At 40.7% G+C, this 20,775-nt stretch overlaps 1 protein-coding gene across 1 annotated transcript in view; it reads right to left on the reverse strand.

Moving 5' to 3' along the window:
• The window catches only part of LOC127433201 (E3 ubiquitin-protein ligase RNF43-like), a 171,333-nt gene extending 159,689 nt beyond the window's left edge, over positions 1-11,644 (reverse strand). Inside the window, exon 1 of the mRNA XM_051684930.1 lies at positions 10,450-11,644. Coding sequence (XP_051540890.1) covers positions 10,450-10,689 — 240 coding nt within the window. The 5' untranslated portion in view covers positions 10,690-11,644. The remainder of the gene's footprint in view (positions 1-10,449) is intronic.
• Positions 11,645-20,775: the final 9,131 nt, after the last annotated feature.

Consider the following 20,775-nt stretch of genomic DNA (forward strand, 5'->3'; position numbering starts at 1 on the left):
TATTATTATATCATAAATTAATAACCACTTGCTTGATCTGAACAAAATAGATGTCATTTTAACGCCTAGAATCATTACAATGAATATAGCTGGTCCTACCTAATTATTATTATTATTTTTTTCTCCCCTTTTTCTCCCAATTTGGAATGCCCAATTCCCAATGTGCTCTAAGTCCTCGTGGTGGCGTAGTGACTCGCCTCAATCTGGGTGGCAGAGGACGAATCCCAGCTGCCTCAACGTCTGAGACCGTCAATCCATGCATCTTATCACGTGGCTTGTTGAGCGCATTACCGCGGAGATGAAGTGCATGTGGAGGCTTCACGCTATTCTCAATGGCATCCACGCACAACTCACCAAGAGCCCCACCAAGAGCGAGAACCACATTATAGCGATCATGAAGAGGTTACCCCGTGTGACTCTACCCTTCCTAGCAACCGGGCCAATTTGGTTGCTTAGGAGACCCAGCTGGAGTCACTCAGCATGCCCTGGGATTAGCAACGAGCAAATTTGTTTCACTCAGAGGTCAAACAAATAGTGTATGAGATTCCCACTGACACACATACTGTAAATATAATAAGCAGAAGTGGCTTTTTGCCATTTTTCATTATTACTTTCTAAAACATACATATAACATAGACAATGACATATCGTAACTTACAGCAGACTATCCCGATTCAAACGAGCCCAAACACAACATAATATGATAAGTAGATCTTGAAATATTCCTTAAGTGTGTACATGGAAAGGCGATGCACAAAAGGGCGCTTAACACTCATTGTGTTTGTGTGTGTGCTTTGTGTGTGTGTGTGTGTGTGTGTGTGTGCACATGTCCGAGGTCTTTGTGTGTGCAAACACACATCCACATATGTGTTCATCTAAAGGACTGGGATGCTCCTGAACACTTAATATTTCAGTATTTTGTAGTATAACCCATTCATTTCCAATGGCCCGTCATTTTTGACTGGGAACACAAGTGTAACAAAGTGAAATAAAACCAATAAAATGTAAAGAAAATGGTCAAATTTTTTGTCTGTGTTTTCAGATACCATGTGTGAACAAAGTCAAGAAATTTTATTCCAACTGGATTAAGTAAAAAAAAAAAAAAAATCATAAGAAAAAGAAAAAGTAATCGGCATCAAAATAACCAGAACACAACATAAGGGTTAAAGACATTAAGTACACATTCTTGTATGTTTGTCTTTTAGTCTGATTTTCAAATATTTGTTTACTTCAAATCAAAGTTTGTAATGTTGCGATTGACCTCGGAGCTGGTTAGTTTGGTTCATAAACTCTTTTATGAAGGATTTTATGAAATCCCTATGGAAGAAATGAATAAGAAAAATGCTTCTGGAACCAAGACGAATGAAAAAGTTGTTCTCTATTGTGGTAAAGACTTGAATGACACCTCAAATTATTCTCTTTTGACTTGGGACAGTAAGCAACATCCTCTCAACTACCCAGAACACCCTAGCAACATGCTGAAAACACTCAGAACATCTTAGCAAAATGCTTTGCAATGCCCTGGCAATCACCCACAACACCCTAGAATCATGGCAGCAAGCTTTTGCACGGGCAATCATCACTCACATTTTCTTAGAAGCTGTCATCTACTTACACTTATGCTGAACAATAGCAGGACAGAACTTCACAAGAACTATCATGGCTTCCTGCGCACACGGACCATCAGAACAGCGGAAAGAGCTGGAAGACAAACATCAACAGGCCGTGAGCTGAGAGGAGGGCCTGTTATCAGTCTCCAGGGGGGAAATTCAGACAGGAAAGCCATCTGAATGAGGGGAGTGGAGGCCTATCGGAAGCGCAGAGTAAACAAGCTCCTTTTTAATCATCTTGACTCACGTTTTTAACTTTACACTCTTTGATGTGCTCCTCCATTAACGCATCCATCTCTTCCTCCCCATCATCGGTCCTCATGAGAGCGCGCAGGGGGTGTATCACGCTTGTTTTTAGTGAACATTATTTAGAAGAAAAGTGAGGAGTTATATGAAAGATACAAGGCAGCCAAAACGTTGTATTTATTAAGTTGTGTATACAGTTCATAATAGTTTTTTTTTTTCTGTGTTATATAAAAAAAATACCTACCAAAATAAATAGAATCCAGAAAAATGTTAAGCATGTTGAAAATGCACAATATGAATTTCTAATGTTCTGTCATCATACGTATAATGAGAGTTCTTTTGTTTAGAAGTGCAAAATTAGTAGCACAAAAACAGTTTAAAAGTGCACATTGTTTTACATGGTATATAAAGCAACTGTACTTTTTGTGATTCCAGTTATTTGTCTGTCATAATATGTCAAATGTGAGTTTTATCATTTATGCTGATTGTTCCGCCGGTTCCCGCCTCCTCCTTGCCCATCCTTTACCTCGTTACATTGGTGTCGAAACCTGGGAGGGAGGAGGGATGCGCTCCCCTCATCTCTCCCCCAGGTTCACAGGAGGCGGGGTGGACCATCAGCTGACAGAACGGCCGGAAGGGCAGCGTCTCCCCCCCCAGAGATGGGGGGGTGGATATAGTCACACCAGTGGTGCCCCTCCTACTTCGGGCAGGGAAGGAGTGTGATGAGGAAGAGGGCGTGGCCAGGCTGTGATGGAGCATGGCCCGGCCACGCCCTCCTCCTCGTCACATATTGGTATCGGCCAGTATTCATGGTAAAACAAAATCTCATTTGACAAATCATTGCACCGCATATAAAGAAGATCTTACCTTAGATCAGTAGTTAAAGTAGAGACTCTGTACAACCTGAAACCTGTCTTTGTGTGCGATTACACAGGTTAAGCTAACCTCTCCGCTACAAAGCGCCAAGTGAACAGTGGGGGGGAGAAGGAATCTTATGAGAAAAACCAATAAAAAAGGAGCTTGGAAGGAAAGAACACCCTTCGAAATGATTTTGTATGTTGTAATTGGGCAGAGTGCCCTTCAGAGGGTTAACTTGAAAAAGTTGCGGCACGTAAAACCTCTAAACCCTCAAACCCATGGCTATTGGCGGACAGCTGTCCAAGTTCAAAGTCGTTTTGGAGAGCAGGGCTTTGTCCCCACTTCACCAGGGCTCTACATTGCTTTGTTGTGGGTCCATCAGAATTTTTAAACCCTTTGAGCATCCAAACGCTCTGAAGCTGGCCATGCATCCGTGGGTTTTGCCCTTCAACGGTATCGTAACTGGATCAAATGTCTTGGCCAAACTAATATCAACTGAAGAGGGCCAGAGTCAAAATAATGGAGTCAAACATTTGGCAATAACACAATTCCCAGACTGTGGCCTTGATATTACGAAATGGCCTCCATGCACTTAAGTTACACCGAAAAATGTTTATTGCATTTGAAAACAATATCAAGTGCCATGTGCAAACAAATGCTGCTAGAGCTTTTCTCTGAACTCACTAACTTCACTTACCAACTGGTGTCGTAGTGGCCTAAAGACAATCATTTTTAAAGCATGATTTAATCACGTTATTCATTTCAAACCATACAGTGAGGACTTTAGGACATCACAGCATCATTCTCTGTAAAGCTGCTTTGAAACGATGTGTGTTGCGAGTTAGTAACCGTAGTTCAGCACATTAACTATGGACATGTTACACTAATATTGACAACACACAAAGCGGCATATTAATTCATTTTTAACAATATATCTATACGATTTCAAACTAAAATATGCTTGTTCTATTTTTTATTTGATATGTAACTTGTAATGTTGTATTTTGATATGTAAAATGTAGGGAGGCACAATATATTGGTAGCCATATCGGTATCGGCTGATAAATGTGAATTTTAAAGTTATCGGTCCGATAAGAAAATTTGGCAGATATATTAAAGTCGATAAACTATGGCTTCTTCAGGCACATGCTACTTACCATGTGGGTTCTGATTGGTACCTTCTGGCTTTGCTTTAGAGGATCATACTTGATCTGAGTAAACACTCCTTTATACAGTATTTATTTGTTGCATGCATTTCGTTTCTTTTTTCTTTTTGTATGTTAAAGCATACTGTTGTGTTAAGAGTGAGTTTGAGACTCGTTTGCATTCCTTAGTTTTATCTTTTCACAGGTTTGAATCCTATCATTATTTGCAATGCGCTGAATCATTATGCTTTTTGTGGTGGGGATTTTCTCCCCTTTTCTCCCAATTTGGAATGCCCAATTCCCAATGCGCTCTAAGTCCTCGTGGTGGCGTAGTGACTCGCCTCAATCCGGGTGGCGGAGGACGAATCTCAGTTGCCTCCGCGTCTGAGACCGTCAATCCGCGCATCTTATCACGTGGCTTGTTGAGCGTGTTACCGCGGAGATGTAGCGCATGTGGAGGCTTCACGCTATTCTCCGCGGCATCCACGCACGACTCACCACGCGCCCCACCGAGAGCGAGAACCACATTATAGCGACCACGAGGAGGTTACCCCATGTGACTCTACCCTCCCTAGCAACCGGGCCAATTTGGTTGCTTAGGAGACCTGGCTGGCGTCACTCAGCACGCCCTGGACATTATGCTTTTTTTAAAATAAAAGTTGGCCATAGGAATGTAACATTTCTTTATTATTATTTAAAAGTTTTAGATGTTTCTTGCAGGTTCCTTGTTTTCTGCAGCTGAAACCATTTTAAAATAAAAACAATAATCCACTTTACACGATCGATCTCATTAGAAGTGGCTTTATTAGGTGAGCCTTTTGTTTTTGTAATCAGACATACAAAATATGCTTGTTCTATCTTTCTTGCAAATAAACAATACTTGCTTTGATACTTAGTTATCTGCTAAATGACTAAATGTAATGCAGTGTACAAACACTTTTGGGGCGTTTTATAAAGAAAGTTTTTGGTGCTTATAATTAAAGTTTGTATGCTTAAAGTCATACAACTGGACAGATATAAAAGAATAAACGGTGGTAAAAAGCGATTATCTTTATGTCTCATTGAAACATAAACAGTGAGTCTGTAGGTTAAGAATAATATAATTAAATGCAACATATTCCTGGTTTAAACTTATAAAAATACCACTCCAGAAAAAAAATTCCCTGTCAAATTTGAAATGCAAAATAAATGGACCACGTACAATCTGCCTGCATTAAAGACCAGTGGCTGCAAGGAGAGGCCTTTTCTCTTGAAATAAAACGTTTCCACCATCATCATGTCTGATCTTGTTTTTTTCTGTGCCTGTGATCCACCGACCGGCCCAAAAAAGCGAGTCAAATTTGGGTAGCGCAGCTCGCCAACCTGTGGCTTAAAGAAACAACATGCTCAGGAAGATCAAATGGGATGGGAGATGTGTAATTACTGCTGGTTATGAAAACTAAATGTCATACTCTCTGCTGCGAATTCAGAGCAGCCTGAGGATAGCCAAGATAGACACGCCTGGAAAGAGCTCAGATCTCACACATTTGTTGTTATTTTACTTGTTTTAGTTTGAGGTTTAATTCAAGGTCAGTATGTGGCAGAACTGGGAGATACCTATCAAATATTCACAATGATTTTACTGCCGATATAAAATAAAGCAGCATCATAAATATTGCAATGATTTGATGCATATTTTTGTCCATTATGTGATAAAATCAGGGATTTGTTATGTTGTCATGACAACCAAGCTGTAATATTGGATATAGATTGACAGAGACAAGATTAGCAAGCTATTTTCTCACAGTAAAATCATGTTAACACACATATTGTTTATGTCTTGTGTCTATACTTTTAAAACAGTGAGTATTTTAACGTTTAGAGATTGACCCCATTGACTTCCATTGTAAGTGTCTCACTGGAGCTGCGATTTTTTAATATAATACAATGATTATTTGTATCGCAACCTTTTATTGGAGCATGCCTTTTTCTACCATTTTGCATAGCCGTGATTGAAATGATACTAAACCAGTATCATCGATTTACCAGTGTATTGATTTAACCGATATTTCGCCAAACCATAACCACATAAAAACATTGGATGCTGTCGAAAGAACAAAAAAGTTATATCGCCCAGCATGAGTGCATGGCATCATTTGATTTACAGCATAATAACACACTGCAGATAATGCAATCTCATTCTTCTCAAAAAAAGATAAAAGCCATAATGTGGGATTCATAAGGTACGTCCAGAGGAACAGAGGGAACAACTGAAGAAAGAAAAGACAGAAACATCCTCTATACCCCCACCTGCTTCTATCACCGTGTCCCCTAGAGGAAGGGAACACTATGCAGGAGGACAATGCGCCAAGGCAACCCAGGCCTGTTGCAACAGGTTGGCGCTGCTACAAAAAGCATCTGTGCGACACGCTCACGGTAAAGAGAGTGATACAGTTCTATCAAATACACATGCACCCAACTGTATAGTCTTGATAGTTATGCATCACCTGCAGACGACTCTGATCCAATGCAATGTGCACAAACTCAATTGCGATTGCCTTGCTCAAGCTTCTTTGGGTTAAGAATCCCGCTCAAGGATGCAATGGAGACCTCAAAGACTCACCAGTTTATAAAGCACCCCTTCCAGGGCTTGAACCTTTAACCTTTGGGTTATTAACCTAGATCTGTAACCACAACACTCTTCTGCATGGGCTTGTACTCACAATTTAGATTTTACATGTAGATACTAGTTAGTAGTGCTTGCTCTGGAATGAATGATTGTGCGGCTTGTTTAGTTGATGTGTGCTTTTACTTTTCCAAGCAATCAGACTGGGGTGCGAAATTAACATCCGCTAAATGCCAAATGCAAGTAAGTTTTCTATTTGGCAGGTTAATTTCGCAGTGCCACACACCACTCTGGTGGTGGATGAAATAAAATGGTCAAACATTGTCATTGTCAAAGTTTTCCTTTCTATAATGTCTGTGTCTTACAGCAGGTAAGTAATGTAGCACGCTCCAGTTTTGATCTCAAGGGGGCTACTTTTACTGAATCAACAACTACAGCACAACCATTGTTATCTGATTTCCGAACGAGTGACTCAACTATGAGCCAGCTTTTAAACTTGCTTTTTCTTGTCTCTCATATTCTTAAAAAACCCCCCACTTTTCCTGGAGTCGTGAGTTCGAATCCAGGGTGTGCTGAGTGACTCCAGTCAGGCTTCCTAAGCAACCAATTGGCCCAGTTGCTAGGGAGGGTAGAGTCACATGGGGTAACCTCCTCGTGGTCGCTATAATGTGGTTCTCGCTCTCGGTGGGGCGTGTGGTGTGTTGTGCGTGGATGCCGCGGAGAATAGTGTGAAGCCTCCACACGTGCTAGGTCTCCGCGGTAACGCGCTTAACAAGCCACGTGATAAGATGCGCAGATTGACGGTCTCAGACGCGGAGGCAACCGAGATTCGTCCTCCACCACCCGGATTGAGGCGAGTCACTACACCACCACAAGGACTTAGAGCGCATTGGGAATTGGGCATTCCAAACTGGGGAGAAAAGGGGAGAAAAAAAAACACTTCTGATTTGCAATTTTAAAAATTCAGACTGGTTGGTAAATTTTTCAAAAATTAATTTCAGACCCTGAATCAGACTTTTGATTCCACCTGGCTGAGGAGGAAAAAAAGTGCAATTTTTTGTCGTTGTTGTTGTTTGTTTTACTGAAGGAGGGAGTTGATTAACCTGAGCATATGTATCTCGAGACCAGAATATCATAGAGACTTTGGCTGTTTTGACCAGGGCCAGTAAGCAACCACCCAAAACACCCTAGCAACCACAGAGCAGCACACTAAAAACCACTCAGAAAACCTTAGCAACCGCATTGCAATGCTATGGCAACCAACCACAACATCCTTGCACTGTGGCAGCACCAGAAAATATAAAAATCTAGTCACAACTTGCAATACCAATTGATCATTTGGTGTTTACTTAAAAAACTGAAAGGCTTTTCTCTGCACATGTTAAATAACATAACATGATTCCTGGTGCTATAATGCAGAAGAACAGCTTTGCTACGCAAAATACCACTCACAAACACACCTTTAGTTTCTAGGTTTGTTCGAACAAGTTTTTGTCATACACTCACAAACACACACATTCAAACAAGGCATCGGTCTCTGTCTATTTTGTGCCGGGGTATTTTTTGGGGGGGGAGTTTTCAAGATACATTTACAGTTAGCGCATCCCCTCTGGCTTTATCAGGATTGAGAGCTGCACTGCTCGAGACCTTCAAAAGACTGAACATCTGGCATTATGGCCTTAGAGAACAGACCGAACAGTTAACAAGACCACAAATCTATCACCTCCAATAAGGCTTGGGTGGAGATGTTTGCAATCACAGCAACGCATACGATGACTTTCCGAGTGAGAAGTTCAACATGCTGGACAACAACATATCTCGAAAGCAATAGAAAGCGATCCAAACTCTTCACACCAGATTAGTTCTCAAAAGAGCAGTGGAATATGAGAGATAGCAAATGCTTTTACAAGCAGATTCAAGTTCAATAAGATGGCTCAAAAGTAGACTGATTCTGTGAGCAATGTTTCAATATAAAATATCAGAAAGACATTCACTGAGTGTCAAATTGATATCGACATATTCTAAAACATAAGACCAAATTTAGACATTTAAAAATGGCTAAATCTTATTGCATTAGCTGTCATCTGAAACGAATGATGCCACAGCTTTTCTCAGAACTAATTAACTGAGCCATTTTTGCTCAATGAGTTTTAACCAACTGGTCCCAAGGTAATTTTAGTATGAAGTCAGTTAACGTCAAGTTCACACATGCGTTTCGTAGAGTTGGGGTCTTCGAGTTCGGACTCGGTATGGTTTCGAGTCCAACTATATCTATAAATTAATAACCGCAACCGTGATATTGGCGCATCATTTTTCATAGTTGTGTAGGGTTAGAATATGCTTAAAATATTTACATAATTAGTAGTCGACTGATATAGGTTGTTCAATGACCGATGCTGAAACCGATATCTAGACAGCAGGATGGCCGATGACCCATAAAAACAGCAAAATACATAATACAACTTAACAACAGCAAATGAGCTGTTCAACAACATTTCTGACGTGACGCGAACACTTATTTTAAACAATATTTACTTAAATTCACTTCAAATTTAAAAACAGAAATTGTTTCCATATGTTTCCAAAGTATCCATTGGCAAATCTATTGGTAGATTTTGGAACCGACACATAGGAAGGTTAACATGACTTATAATCGGACAAGCAAACATGGTTATGGGCCGATGCTGATAATGGCAAAATTGGCCAATATATCGGTCTTTCACTAGAAATAATGGCTTGCTGTTTAGTTTACAGTTGTAAGTTGAATTCAGATTCATGAACAGATTCATTCAGACTCAGCTGTTATGGATTCGGTCTTGTATCCAACTTGCCCCCTTTGGACTCCGACTTGATTGGTTAAAGACCAAGGCCCAGTTGTGAGAAACCCCTTAAATTAAGAAATCCTTCCGTTATACTACGAAGTGTATTGTCACAACTTAAGGCGTTTCATGGTCTTGACTTGGGACTCAACCAAGGATGGACTCGAGCCCGTTTGACATCTAGAAAGTGTCCAGTTTCTTTCTGTCTTCAGTTTGAACACTATAGGGTCATTCAACTCAAAAAAGAGGGGACAAGATTTTAACTGGTGAAAGATAATCATAATTCCATATCTCTTGGATTTAACCATATAGGGCCTTAAAAATGAAGATACAAACAGGAAAGTTTGTTCTGAAGCAGAACCTAAAAGGATATTAAGATATCTTTAACACTTCTGGAGTTATAGGCACTCCAACTTTGGAAAAACAACACTAAAAAAAGTGTTTTCCACCATATTTGGGCTCTCACCGTTGCCGTATAATGTAACAAGAGGTGCTGAAGTCAACTGATTTTAGTAATAGATCTAACTATCTCTGTGTAACAATACAATCATGATGCTGACACCTTTCTAAGGGAATTTTGTTTACCTGTAGTTTTGCTCCAAAATCATAGTTGAAAATGATTATTTTGACCCCCCTCTACAAAATAATGGATTACTCTGTAAAGAATGATCCACAGCATTTCATATTTTCACTTACAGCTCCATTTATGTTTATCTTTCTTCAGAAAAATTATTTAAGAAAATAAAACATTTCAGGCAATTTCTAAAAAATGGTTGATTTGATGGAATAACCCATTAGTTTTATCATTTCAAACCTAACAAACTTATTTTGGAGAAATGTTTCGCTTGAAAAGTGTGCTTGTGCTGCCTTTCTTTCAAATAAATGCCGCTTGCTTTAATATTTTGTTATCAAATGCAATATTTTTCAGACATTTTAAAGTGTCCTGCTAGTGTTCAATACTTTTTGGGCCTACTGCAGGCCTAACTTCCAAAGTTTCCATTAACCAAGATGGATGAGGTGGACAACATTATTCCCTCAGATCAGGGCCACTTATGCCTCTTACAATAGTCATTTTTCCATTGTGTCTATTTCAAGGCATGACTGAAACACCAATCAGAATAGAGGAAGAACACTGGAATTCCATGGAAACATCTCTCACCACTTACCTGCATCAGTATCCCTTTGGCATAGCCAGTGCTGCCTCCGGCAAACACCCCTTCCAGGGTGATGGGCCTGCTGGTGGGCTCCTGCTTCAGAAGAGTCACCTTGATCATGGCTCTGGAGGTGGATCGCTCGGAGTCCACTGCAGCGGCTAGTTCCAGACCGGTGTGGCCCAACACCACCTGCAAGGTGACCACGAGTAGCCACGGCCAGAGCCCGGCCAATCGCTGCACAGGAACCCTCATTGTCCTGGCTGCAGTGGCAGGCTCCGGCCAGACATTATGCACTGTCCACTAAAGCTGCCCGTCCAATCAGAGCTCAGCAAAAAAAGACTAAATTCCAAGCAGTCCACCGAATGTGTCCAGAGATTTAAGTGGCTTTTCTGAGTTGTTTTTATGTTTATTTGCTTAATTTTCAGGCTCAACAGTTATCTAGTGTTGTGCTATCAGATTAAAGAATATAATTAACAATGAAAACAATTAAACTGTTTATAAAGCTTATATCACTTGTTATAACACTCACATTAGTATTCATTAATGCTAGTTCATGTGGGTTGGCCTGTATCACTGACAGGTCAACATGATTGACATATGAAATGTGACTGACAGTCAATGATTGACAGCTGACAGACTTCTGAAATGGGCATTGAGTCAAACTCAGTGTTAGAACCTCCAAACAGATCACTATTAATATTCTGAAAGTATTTCTTTCACGTTTACAATTCCCCGCGCGTCGTGATCGATAAAGTCACGTCATAATCACTCCATTATTGTACGTGCGTCCACTTCAAAGGATTCCCGACATTCCACAGTGTAACAGGTTGTAGCAGAATGATTGTATCCATCAATGCAACAATGTATCAGTGTTATTCCACTCAAGGCAGATGATACGCTCAGATAACGCCGAACAAAATCATATTTACAACAGCTGATAATCTCACTTTGATCTCAAAAACTTCCACAAGATTAATTTCCATTTCGTAAATGAATTAGAATGAACACACTGCTGTAACTTTACAAACCTGTTCGCTTGTTCGATTTTCAGGTTTTCCCCATTTAAAATCGATAATCCAGAGATTCATGTCGAGAAATCCACTAGTTTTATGAGCAGAAATCCAAACGCGTTGTTGTTTGGAGTTTGTGATAAAGCCACTGCGTTGATTATCCGTGCAGAAGAGTCGCAGAAAAAGTTTAAAGTTGAAGTGAGAGTGAACACGAGCGTGTGCGTGTGCGTGTGTGTGTGTGTGTGTGTGTGTGTGTGTGTACCTGCTGACTGACTGTCAATGAGGGTGGAGCAGAACTACATTGATACAACCCATTATAAACAATATAAACTGCGCCCTCTAGCGGACATCTCTGGAGGAACAGGAGCATTTATTATATTAGTGATTTATTACTTTAAATATCAGAGACCCACTAAAGCAAAATTGCAACAGTTTAAAGCATTTCAATAATCCTTTTTTTAATTTTTATATAAGGTCTAAAACTATATATCACTCAACATTTATTTTAAGAACTATGCATTTCAATTTCATACATTTCCATCAAGTTAAATGGTGTAATGTTTAACAAAGGTAAATGAAAAAAAAAAAAATCGGTTAGATATTTTAAGTTGTATTAATTAAATTTTGTTAAAGATTACACAATTAAACTTCAAGGAAGTTTGCTGAAAATGAATTGACAAGCATAAACCTTAAAATAGGCTTAAAGGAATATTCCGGGTTCAACACAGGTTAAGATCAGTCGACAGTATTTGTGGCATAATGTTGATTACCACAAAAATTAATTTCGACTCAAAAAAAGCACAAATGTGTGTTCCAGTGAGACACTTACAATGGAAGTCAACAGAGTCAATCTGTAAAAGTATAGACACAAGACATAAACAATATGTGTATTAACATGATTTTACTGTGAGAAAATCACTTACTAACCGCATCTGTGGAAAGATATAGACAATTTTATAACTTCAACTTAATAACCTTAGTGTAATGAAATTATGATGGATTGAATAATCTGTACACACTGCAAATAATGACAAAGGCTTTTAGAAATCATAAAGGGAATGAAGATTCTGTGCATTTGTTATCTATCACTACTTCAACAGGTTTACAATATGATTTTTCTATGCAGTTATAATCACTAAAACAATACACGCAATGACAACATTATCAGCATTTTGACTTGCTTTGCATTTATTCAAATTCAGCACAATACAAATCTTAGTTGAGTGCTATTCAAATCTGACTTATGCTCTTTGTTACAATGTAAAATACTTATGCTAGCAATATACTGGTGCTTATGAACTCTGTATTGATAGAATTATATTTTATATTTAAGATAATTAAAAATAATAAATAATCCTCAGAGTCGGCTATCCACTTGCATTCATGAATGGATGTGCAGATTTTGCACATGAGTAAGTAAGTCTTATAAATTACTATAAAAACTATGAATACATTGAAAAAGACTTAAATCAAACAAGAGCAGTTTCTTAAATATTGCATACATGTTATATGTAAATATTAGAAATAATTGATTATTATTATTCATATTATAATGCTTGTCATGAGCATATGCTGAGGAATTCTGCCTGTCACCTGTGGATCATAATCATAAATCATAAAGATCTGAAATGTGTGCGTGTGAAAGTGTTCTGAATGTGTGTCATGGATCTTCCTGCCTATTTTCCATGAGTTGTGCTCAGCTGTTTGGTTCTGATGTTTTCATTTGTCAATCGCCGATGTTTAGTGGCAGAATCTGAGGCCTGATTTTCAATCCATTATGCACTAGTGAAACATGTTTAATGAGTGAGTAAAACTCAAAAACCCTGCCAAGAATATGTCCAGTTCACCCCAAAATCAAAGAAAAATTACACTTTGCATAAAAACAATGTGACAAAATTCTCATTATAATTATCCACCAGTACGTTTCACTTGTGGTTTTATATATACATATTAATTACATATATATGTAAATGTATATGCATATACAGTATATATAATTCTCATTATTCTCATTACAGTAATTCCCATTACAGTAATACAGTGACTTTTATTGTATTAAAGTGAAATTTACTGTAATACAATTATTATTTTTCTTTATTAAAAATGAGCCAAAAAGCAACAAATACTACCATGATGTATAAATGCAATGTCAATATATCCTTTATTTTGTATTTCTCATTATTCTGCATTGACATTTATTCATTTGGCAGACGCTTTTATCCAAAGCAACTTACAAAAGAGGAATATATTAAAAGTGAATCATCTTTAGGAGACAAAGTTTCACTAGCATCAGAATAGTATTCTCAATGCCGTTTCTCATTAGTGTAATACAATCTCTTTTTTATTGTTTTATTTATTGAAATAAGCAAAAAGGCAACAGATACTACCATGATAAATAAGTACTTCACAATTTAGGTGTTTGGATCTATTTATTTATTTATTTACAATAAAAAGAATGCATTTTCCTGCATTAAAGAAATGGGAATTTTTGGAGTATAATTTGCCTGATCAGTATAAAAAAAAATCTTTTAATCGTCTTATATAGGCTTAATTTTCTAATTTCTTTCTCTTGATTTTGGGGGGTGAAATATGACCCGGTTTTGTGAGATTCACCTTTGTAAACCGTATAACCCATGTGCATCTTCTGATTTCTACTGTGCTTTCCCTTAAGCTTGGTAGTATCTTTAGCAATGAAATACCAACTAAGATGACACCATCTGATATTAAAGATCAGTGTCTTTGTAACCTTTTCTGAGGACTCCAAAGATGTTGACTCTTCTTCAGAATGTTTGGTTCTATGCTTTTCAACTTTATGTTCCTCTGACTCTAGTTTGATGTAAGTGCCAATACTGCCAGGGGGTTCATGCCCGACACAGAACTAGATGTCACAGTGTTGGGTCTGGAGCTCTGAGGACTGTCAGATTCAGGTTTGGAAGCAGCCGGAGAAGTGTAAAGAGTGGATGTAGAAGGCTCGGATGAGCCGGGCATGTGCTGGGCTTTCACAGGGGTGCCCACTCTCATGACGTGGACGTTCGGTAAGCTCTGGAACTCATCCAACATCCGAAACACTCTGTCGAGGTTCACATCACTCCTCTTAAAGCTGAAAGCTGTTGTAAGGATGGCTTACCGAACAGTTCTGAAAAAAGTGTGAAAATATTAATATATTGTGTGTATTTAGGATATATAAAATGTTTATTTTAAAAATTTAAAAAATGTCATTTCCATCAGCATCATTTCCAGCACAGAATTCTATTACTTAAGCTTCTATCATGACACTGTGTTGGGAATTTTCATGACAGAAATGACAGAAATCTCTTTTGATGCATGTAAACACACTGTTGGACATTGACTGTAGACCAATTAAATAAACTAGTGAGAATGTGAAAAATGAGACTTTTATTAAGTGCCCTAAGTTGAAAAAACAACCTTACATGAACTGTCACAGATACGTTTAATAGCCTGCTATTTACTGTAAATATATATGAACGTTCAAATTATGTTGTTACCAGCTTGCACTAGGTAATAACCATAATGTGAATATGAAAGCGATGCTTGATCGCCGCCTGCTCTGTTTGCTTCCACGTAACCAAGAGTACAACACTGAAAAACTACTGAGAGCAAGAGAAGCAAACAAACACTGAGCAATACAGTTACATTCAAAGAAACACAACAGTCAACATATTATTATTATTTTCAAATTTTAAAAGTGTGGCTATTTCAATTAAAGGAATATTTCGGGTTCAAATTAAACTCAATCGACATAAAGGCAGCATAAAAGTAATCCATACGACTCCAGCGGTTTAATCCATGTCTTCAGAAGTGATATGATAGGTGTGGGTGAGAAACAGATTAATAGTTAAGTCCTTTTTTATCATAAATTCTCCTCCCTGCCCAGTACGTGGCGATATGCATGAAGAATGCGAATTGGCAAAAACGAAAGAAGAAGAATGTGAGAGTGAAAGTGGACATTTACAGTACAAAAGGGACTTAAATATTGTTCTGTTTCTCACCCACACCTATCATATCACTTCTGAAGACATGGATTAAACCACTGGAATTGTATGGATTACTTTTATGCTGCCTTTATATGCTTTTTGGAGCTTTACAGTTCTGGTCACCATTCACTTGCATTGTATGGACCTACAGAGCTGAAATATTCTTCTAAAAATCTTCATTTGTGTTCTGGTGAGGAAAGAAAGTCATACACATCTGGGATGGCACGAGGTTGAGTAAATGATGAGAGAATTTTCATTTTGGGGTGATCTATCCCTTTAAATCACCTGTATCATTCAGAAAAAAACACCAGAATAGTCGCATGACAAAGTATGTGTTTACCTGGCAGGTAAAATGCAGGTGTATAGGTTGAGGGATGTGCTATATATTTGGGCTCCTGTGGAAGCAGCACAGCAGAGGGACTGGGTTGAATCCTGTGCAGAGTGTCGGGCAGATATCGGCAGATGACAGAAACCGGGATGCCCTTTTCAGCACAGAAGGGAGGCACATCACAGTGATGAAAGTTCAAGGAACGGGATGGGATCGGGGTACGTCATATCTCTTTTTTACCTGTTGGGGTACTGATACGAGTGTGCAGAACCTGAGAAGAAAGCATGAAGGACACTTTTTTAACAACTGCAGTGTTCAACTTTAGCTGTCCTGTCTTCTCAATCTTAAATTGAAGACATTCTTATAATTTTTCTGGGGATTGAAACAAAAAATTATTTTAATTTTTTTAGAAAATGTTACAAATGTTTTTTAAAAAACACATGAAAACAGGGTGGACACAAAGATTACATCAAACGCCTGCAAAATCCGAAACGTGGGAGCAAATATAGTTTTTTAATAAATTACGTATTTTATTTGTAACATCTGGTGTATTATTTTTTTACTCAAATCTAGGTAAATATTATGGCGAATATAAGAGTTGATGTTGATTCATTTTGGAATGGAGAACTACAGTATATAAATGTATGTATCGAATTGAAATATTTGAAATGAAATGATGACACGGTATATTTTTTAGGTTTAAAAGAAGTGCTATAATCGGCATCCTCAAACCCTCCAACATCACCCCTTCCCCCCCAATGCTTATAATCGGCCTCCTCGAACCCTCCAACATCACCCCATCCCCCCGCTCAACACTTATAATCAGCATCCTTGAACCCTCCAAAATCACCCCCTCCCCCTGCTCAACACTTATAATCAGCATCCTCAAACCCTCCAAAATCACACCCTCCCCCCGCTCAACGCTTATAATCGGCATCCTCAAACCCTCCAACATCACCCCTTCCCCCCCAATGCTTATAATCGGCCTCCTCGAACCCTCCAACATCACCCCATCCCCCCGCTCAACACTTATAATCAGCATCCTCAAACCCTCCAAAATCACACCCTCCCCCCCGCTCAACGCTTATAATCGGCATCCTCAAACCCTCCAACATCACCCCTTCCCCCCCCAATGCTTATAATCGGCCTCCTCGAACCCTCCAACATCACCCCATCCCCCCGCTCAACGCTTATAATCAGCATCCTTGAACCCTCCAAAATCACCCCCTCCCCCCTGCTCAACGCTTATAATCGGCCTCCTCGAACCCTACAACATCGCCCCCTCCCCCCCACTCAACGCTTATAATCGGCATCCTCAAACCCTCCAAAATCACACCCTCCCCCCCGCTCAATGCTTATAATCGGCCTCCTCGAACCCTCCAACATCACTCCCCCGCTTATAATCGGCATCCTCAAACCATCCAACATCACCCCCCTGCTTATAATCGGCATCCTCAAACCATCCAACATCACCCCCCACCCCACCCCAACTCCCTGCTCAACCCTTATAATCGGCATCCTTGAACCCACCAACATTACCCCCTCCCCCTGCTCAATGCTTATAATCGGCCTCCTCGAACCCTCCGACATCACCCCCTCACCCCCGCTCAACGCTTATAATCGGCCTCCTCGAACCCTCCAACATCACCCCCTCACCCCTGCTCAACGCTTATAATCGGCCTCCTCGAACCCTCCAACATCACCCCCTGCCCCCCTCTAAACGCTTATAATCGGCCTCCTCGAACCCTCCAACATCACCCCCTGCCCCCCTCTAAACGCTTATAATCGGCCTCCTCGAACCCTCCAAAATCACCCCTTCCCCCTGCTCAATACTTACAATCGGCCTCCTCGAACCCTCCAACATCACCCTCCCCCCGCTCAACGCTTATAATCGGCCTTCTCGAACCCTCCAAAATCACCCCCTCCCCCTGCTCAACGCTTATAATCGGCCTCCTCGAACCCTCCAACATCACCCTCCCCCCACTCAACGCTTATAATCGGCCTTCTCGAACCCTCCAAAATCAAACCTCCCCCCAATGCTTATAATCGGCCTCCTCGAACCCTCCAAAATCACCCCCTCTCCCCTGCTCAACGCTTATAATCGGCCTCCTCGAACCCTCCAACATCAACCCTCCCCCCACTCAACGCTTATAATCGGCCTTCTCGAACCCTCCAAAATCAAACCTCCCCCCCAATGCTTATAATCGGCCTCCTCGAACCCTCCAACATCACACCCTCCCCCCTGCTCAACGCTTATAATCGGCCTTCTCGAACCCTCCAACATCACCCTCCCCCCACTCAACGCTTATAATCGGCCTCCTCGAACCCTCCAACATCACCCCCTCTCCCCCGCTCAACGCTTATAATCGGCCTCATCGAACCCTCCAAAATTACCCCTTCCCCCCGCTCAACGCTTATAATCAGCCTCCTCGTACCCTCCAACATCACCCTCCCTCCACTCAATGCTTATAATCGGCCTTCTCGAACCCTCCAGAATCAACCCCTCTCCCCCACTCAATGCTTATAATCGGCCTCATGGAACCTCCAACATCACCCTCCCCCCTGCTCAACGCTTATAATCGGCCTCCTCGAACCCTCCAAAATCAAACCTCCCCCCACTCAACGCTTATAATCGGCCTTCTCGAACCCTCCAAAATCAAACCTCCACCCAATGCTTATAATCGGCCTTCTCGAACCCTCCAAAATCAAATCTCCACCCAATGCTTATAATCGGCCTCCTCGAACCCTCCAACATCACCCCCTCTCCCCCGCTCAATGCTTATAATCGGCCTCCTCGAACCCTCCAACATCACCCCCTCTCCCCCGCTCAACGCTTATAATCGGCCTCCTCGAACCATCCAAAATCAAACCTCCCCCACTCAACGCTTATAATCGGCCTTCTCGAACCCTCCTAAATCAAACCTCCACCCAATGCTTATAATCGGCCTCCTCGAACCCTCCAACATCACCCCCTCTCCCCCGCTCAATGCTTATAATCGGCCTTCTCGAACCCTCCAAAATCAAATCTCCACCCAATGCTTATAATCGGCCTCCTCGAACCCTCCAACATCACCCCCTCTCCCCCGCTCAATGCTTATAATCGGCCTTCTCGAACCCTCCAAAATCAAATCTCCACCCAATGCTTATAATTGGCCTCCTCGAACCCTCCAACATCACCCCCTCTCCCCCGCTCAATGCTTATAATCGGCCTTCATCGAACCCTCCAAAATCAAACTCTCCACTCTCAATGCTTATAATCGGCCTCCTCGAACCATCCAACATCACCCCCTCCCCCCCGCTCAACGCTTATAATGGATGACACTAAACCCCCCTCCCCACCCCCACCCCCCACCGATTGACAGATACATGGGGCACAAAATGTAGTTTTGCATACCAGCTCGGAAATGTGTAGTTGCGCTCCTGCCTCTCCGATCTGCATCTTGGCCTTGTTACTGATGGTCAGCCTCTTTAGATTGGTCGACCCTGTTTGAAGCTGGGGTTGTGAAAGTGATGCAGGCTGGGGTGCTTGTCTTTGGAGAGTCTGTCGGAAACCTTGTGGAAGCCGTACATTTTGAGCTGTCGGATGAATCTGGTGAAGTTGTTGGTCTTGAATACATCAGCTTCTTGTTTGACTGGAGACAGCAGTCTGGTCTCAAAGTGCTGCTGGTCGATGATCCCTCCGTCCCCGGTCAGGTTCCAGAAAACAGACCTGTTTTTGGGATCGTTCGCCAAATGCCATAGCTTAGCAGAGAAGTTATTGTGGTTTATGGGGACGCTGAGAAGTGACTTGTCAAACTCCATATCTAACTTATTCTCTTATTTTATGACCTGAAGGTGTAGGTGAAGAAAACTAATATACATTCTAAATAAGTAAACAAGGCTAATTTGCAGTCTATGTAAACATCAGGTAACCATTTCAATACACTGCCTTGCCAAAATAAAAGCTACATACTCTAATATTTAATTGGACCGCTTTTAGCTTTGATTACAGTGTGCATTCATCGTGGCATTGTTTCGAGAACCTTATGCAACGTCACAACATTTATTTCCATCCAGAGTTGCATTCATTTTTGGCTGAGAGCTTGTATTGATGACGGGAGAGTTGAACCACTCTGTAAAGTCTTCTCCAGCACATCCCAAAGACTTTCAATGGGTTTAAGATCAGGACTCTGTGTGAAAATTATTCCTCATGCTCCCTGAACCACTCAATTTGAGCCCGACGGATCTTGGCATTGTCGTCCTGGAATATGTCCGTGCAGTCAGGGAAGAAAAAATCCATTGATGGGATAACCTGGTCATTCAGTACATTCAGGTAGTCAGCTGACTTCATTTTATTGCCGCATAGCGTTGCTGAGTTAGACCTGACCAACTGAAGCAACCCCAGATCATAACACTGCCTCCAGAGGCTTGTACAGTGGGCACTATGCGTGACGGTTGCATCATTTGCTTCCCTTCTTACCCTGATGCACTCATTGTTTTGGAATAGGGTAAATCTGGACTCATCAGACCACATGACCTTTATCCATTTCTCCACAGACCAATCTTTATGCTCCCCAGCAAACTGAAGTCGTTTTTTCTGATTAGTCTCACTAACAAGTGTCTTTCTTGTGTCCACACAGTTGTTTAGTCCCAATCCTGTAAGTTCTCGTTGCATTGTGATTGTAGAAATGCTCTTACTTTCACTATTAAACATAGCTATGAGTTCTACTGTCGATTTGTTACAATGTGAATTCACCAAGCAGTTTAGTGATCTTCGATCATGAATATTTCTGACCACATTTCTTCCGTGAAGCTGACGGTTCACCACTATCCTTCCAGGTTTTAATAATGCATTGGACAGTTCTTAACCCAATTCCAGTGATTTCAGCAATCTCCTTAGTTGTTTTCTTTACTTGATGCAGACCAATAATTTCCCCCTACTGAAACACAGTAACATCTTTTCCACGACCACGGGATACACCTTCCGACATGGTTGTTTAAGAAATGAGAAGCTACACACTGCATC

Source organism: Myxocyprinus asiaticus, chromosome 4 (genome assembly GCF_019703515.2).
Source record: "Myxocyprinus asiaticus isolate MX2 ecotype Aquarium Trade chromosome 4, UBuf_Myxa_2, whole genome shotgun sequence".
NCBI classification, from domain to species: Eukaryota; Metazoa; Chordata; class Actinopteri; order Cypriniformes; family Catostomidae; genus Myxocyprinus; species Myxocyprinus asiaticus.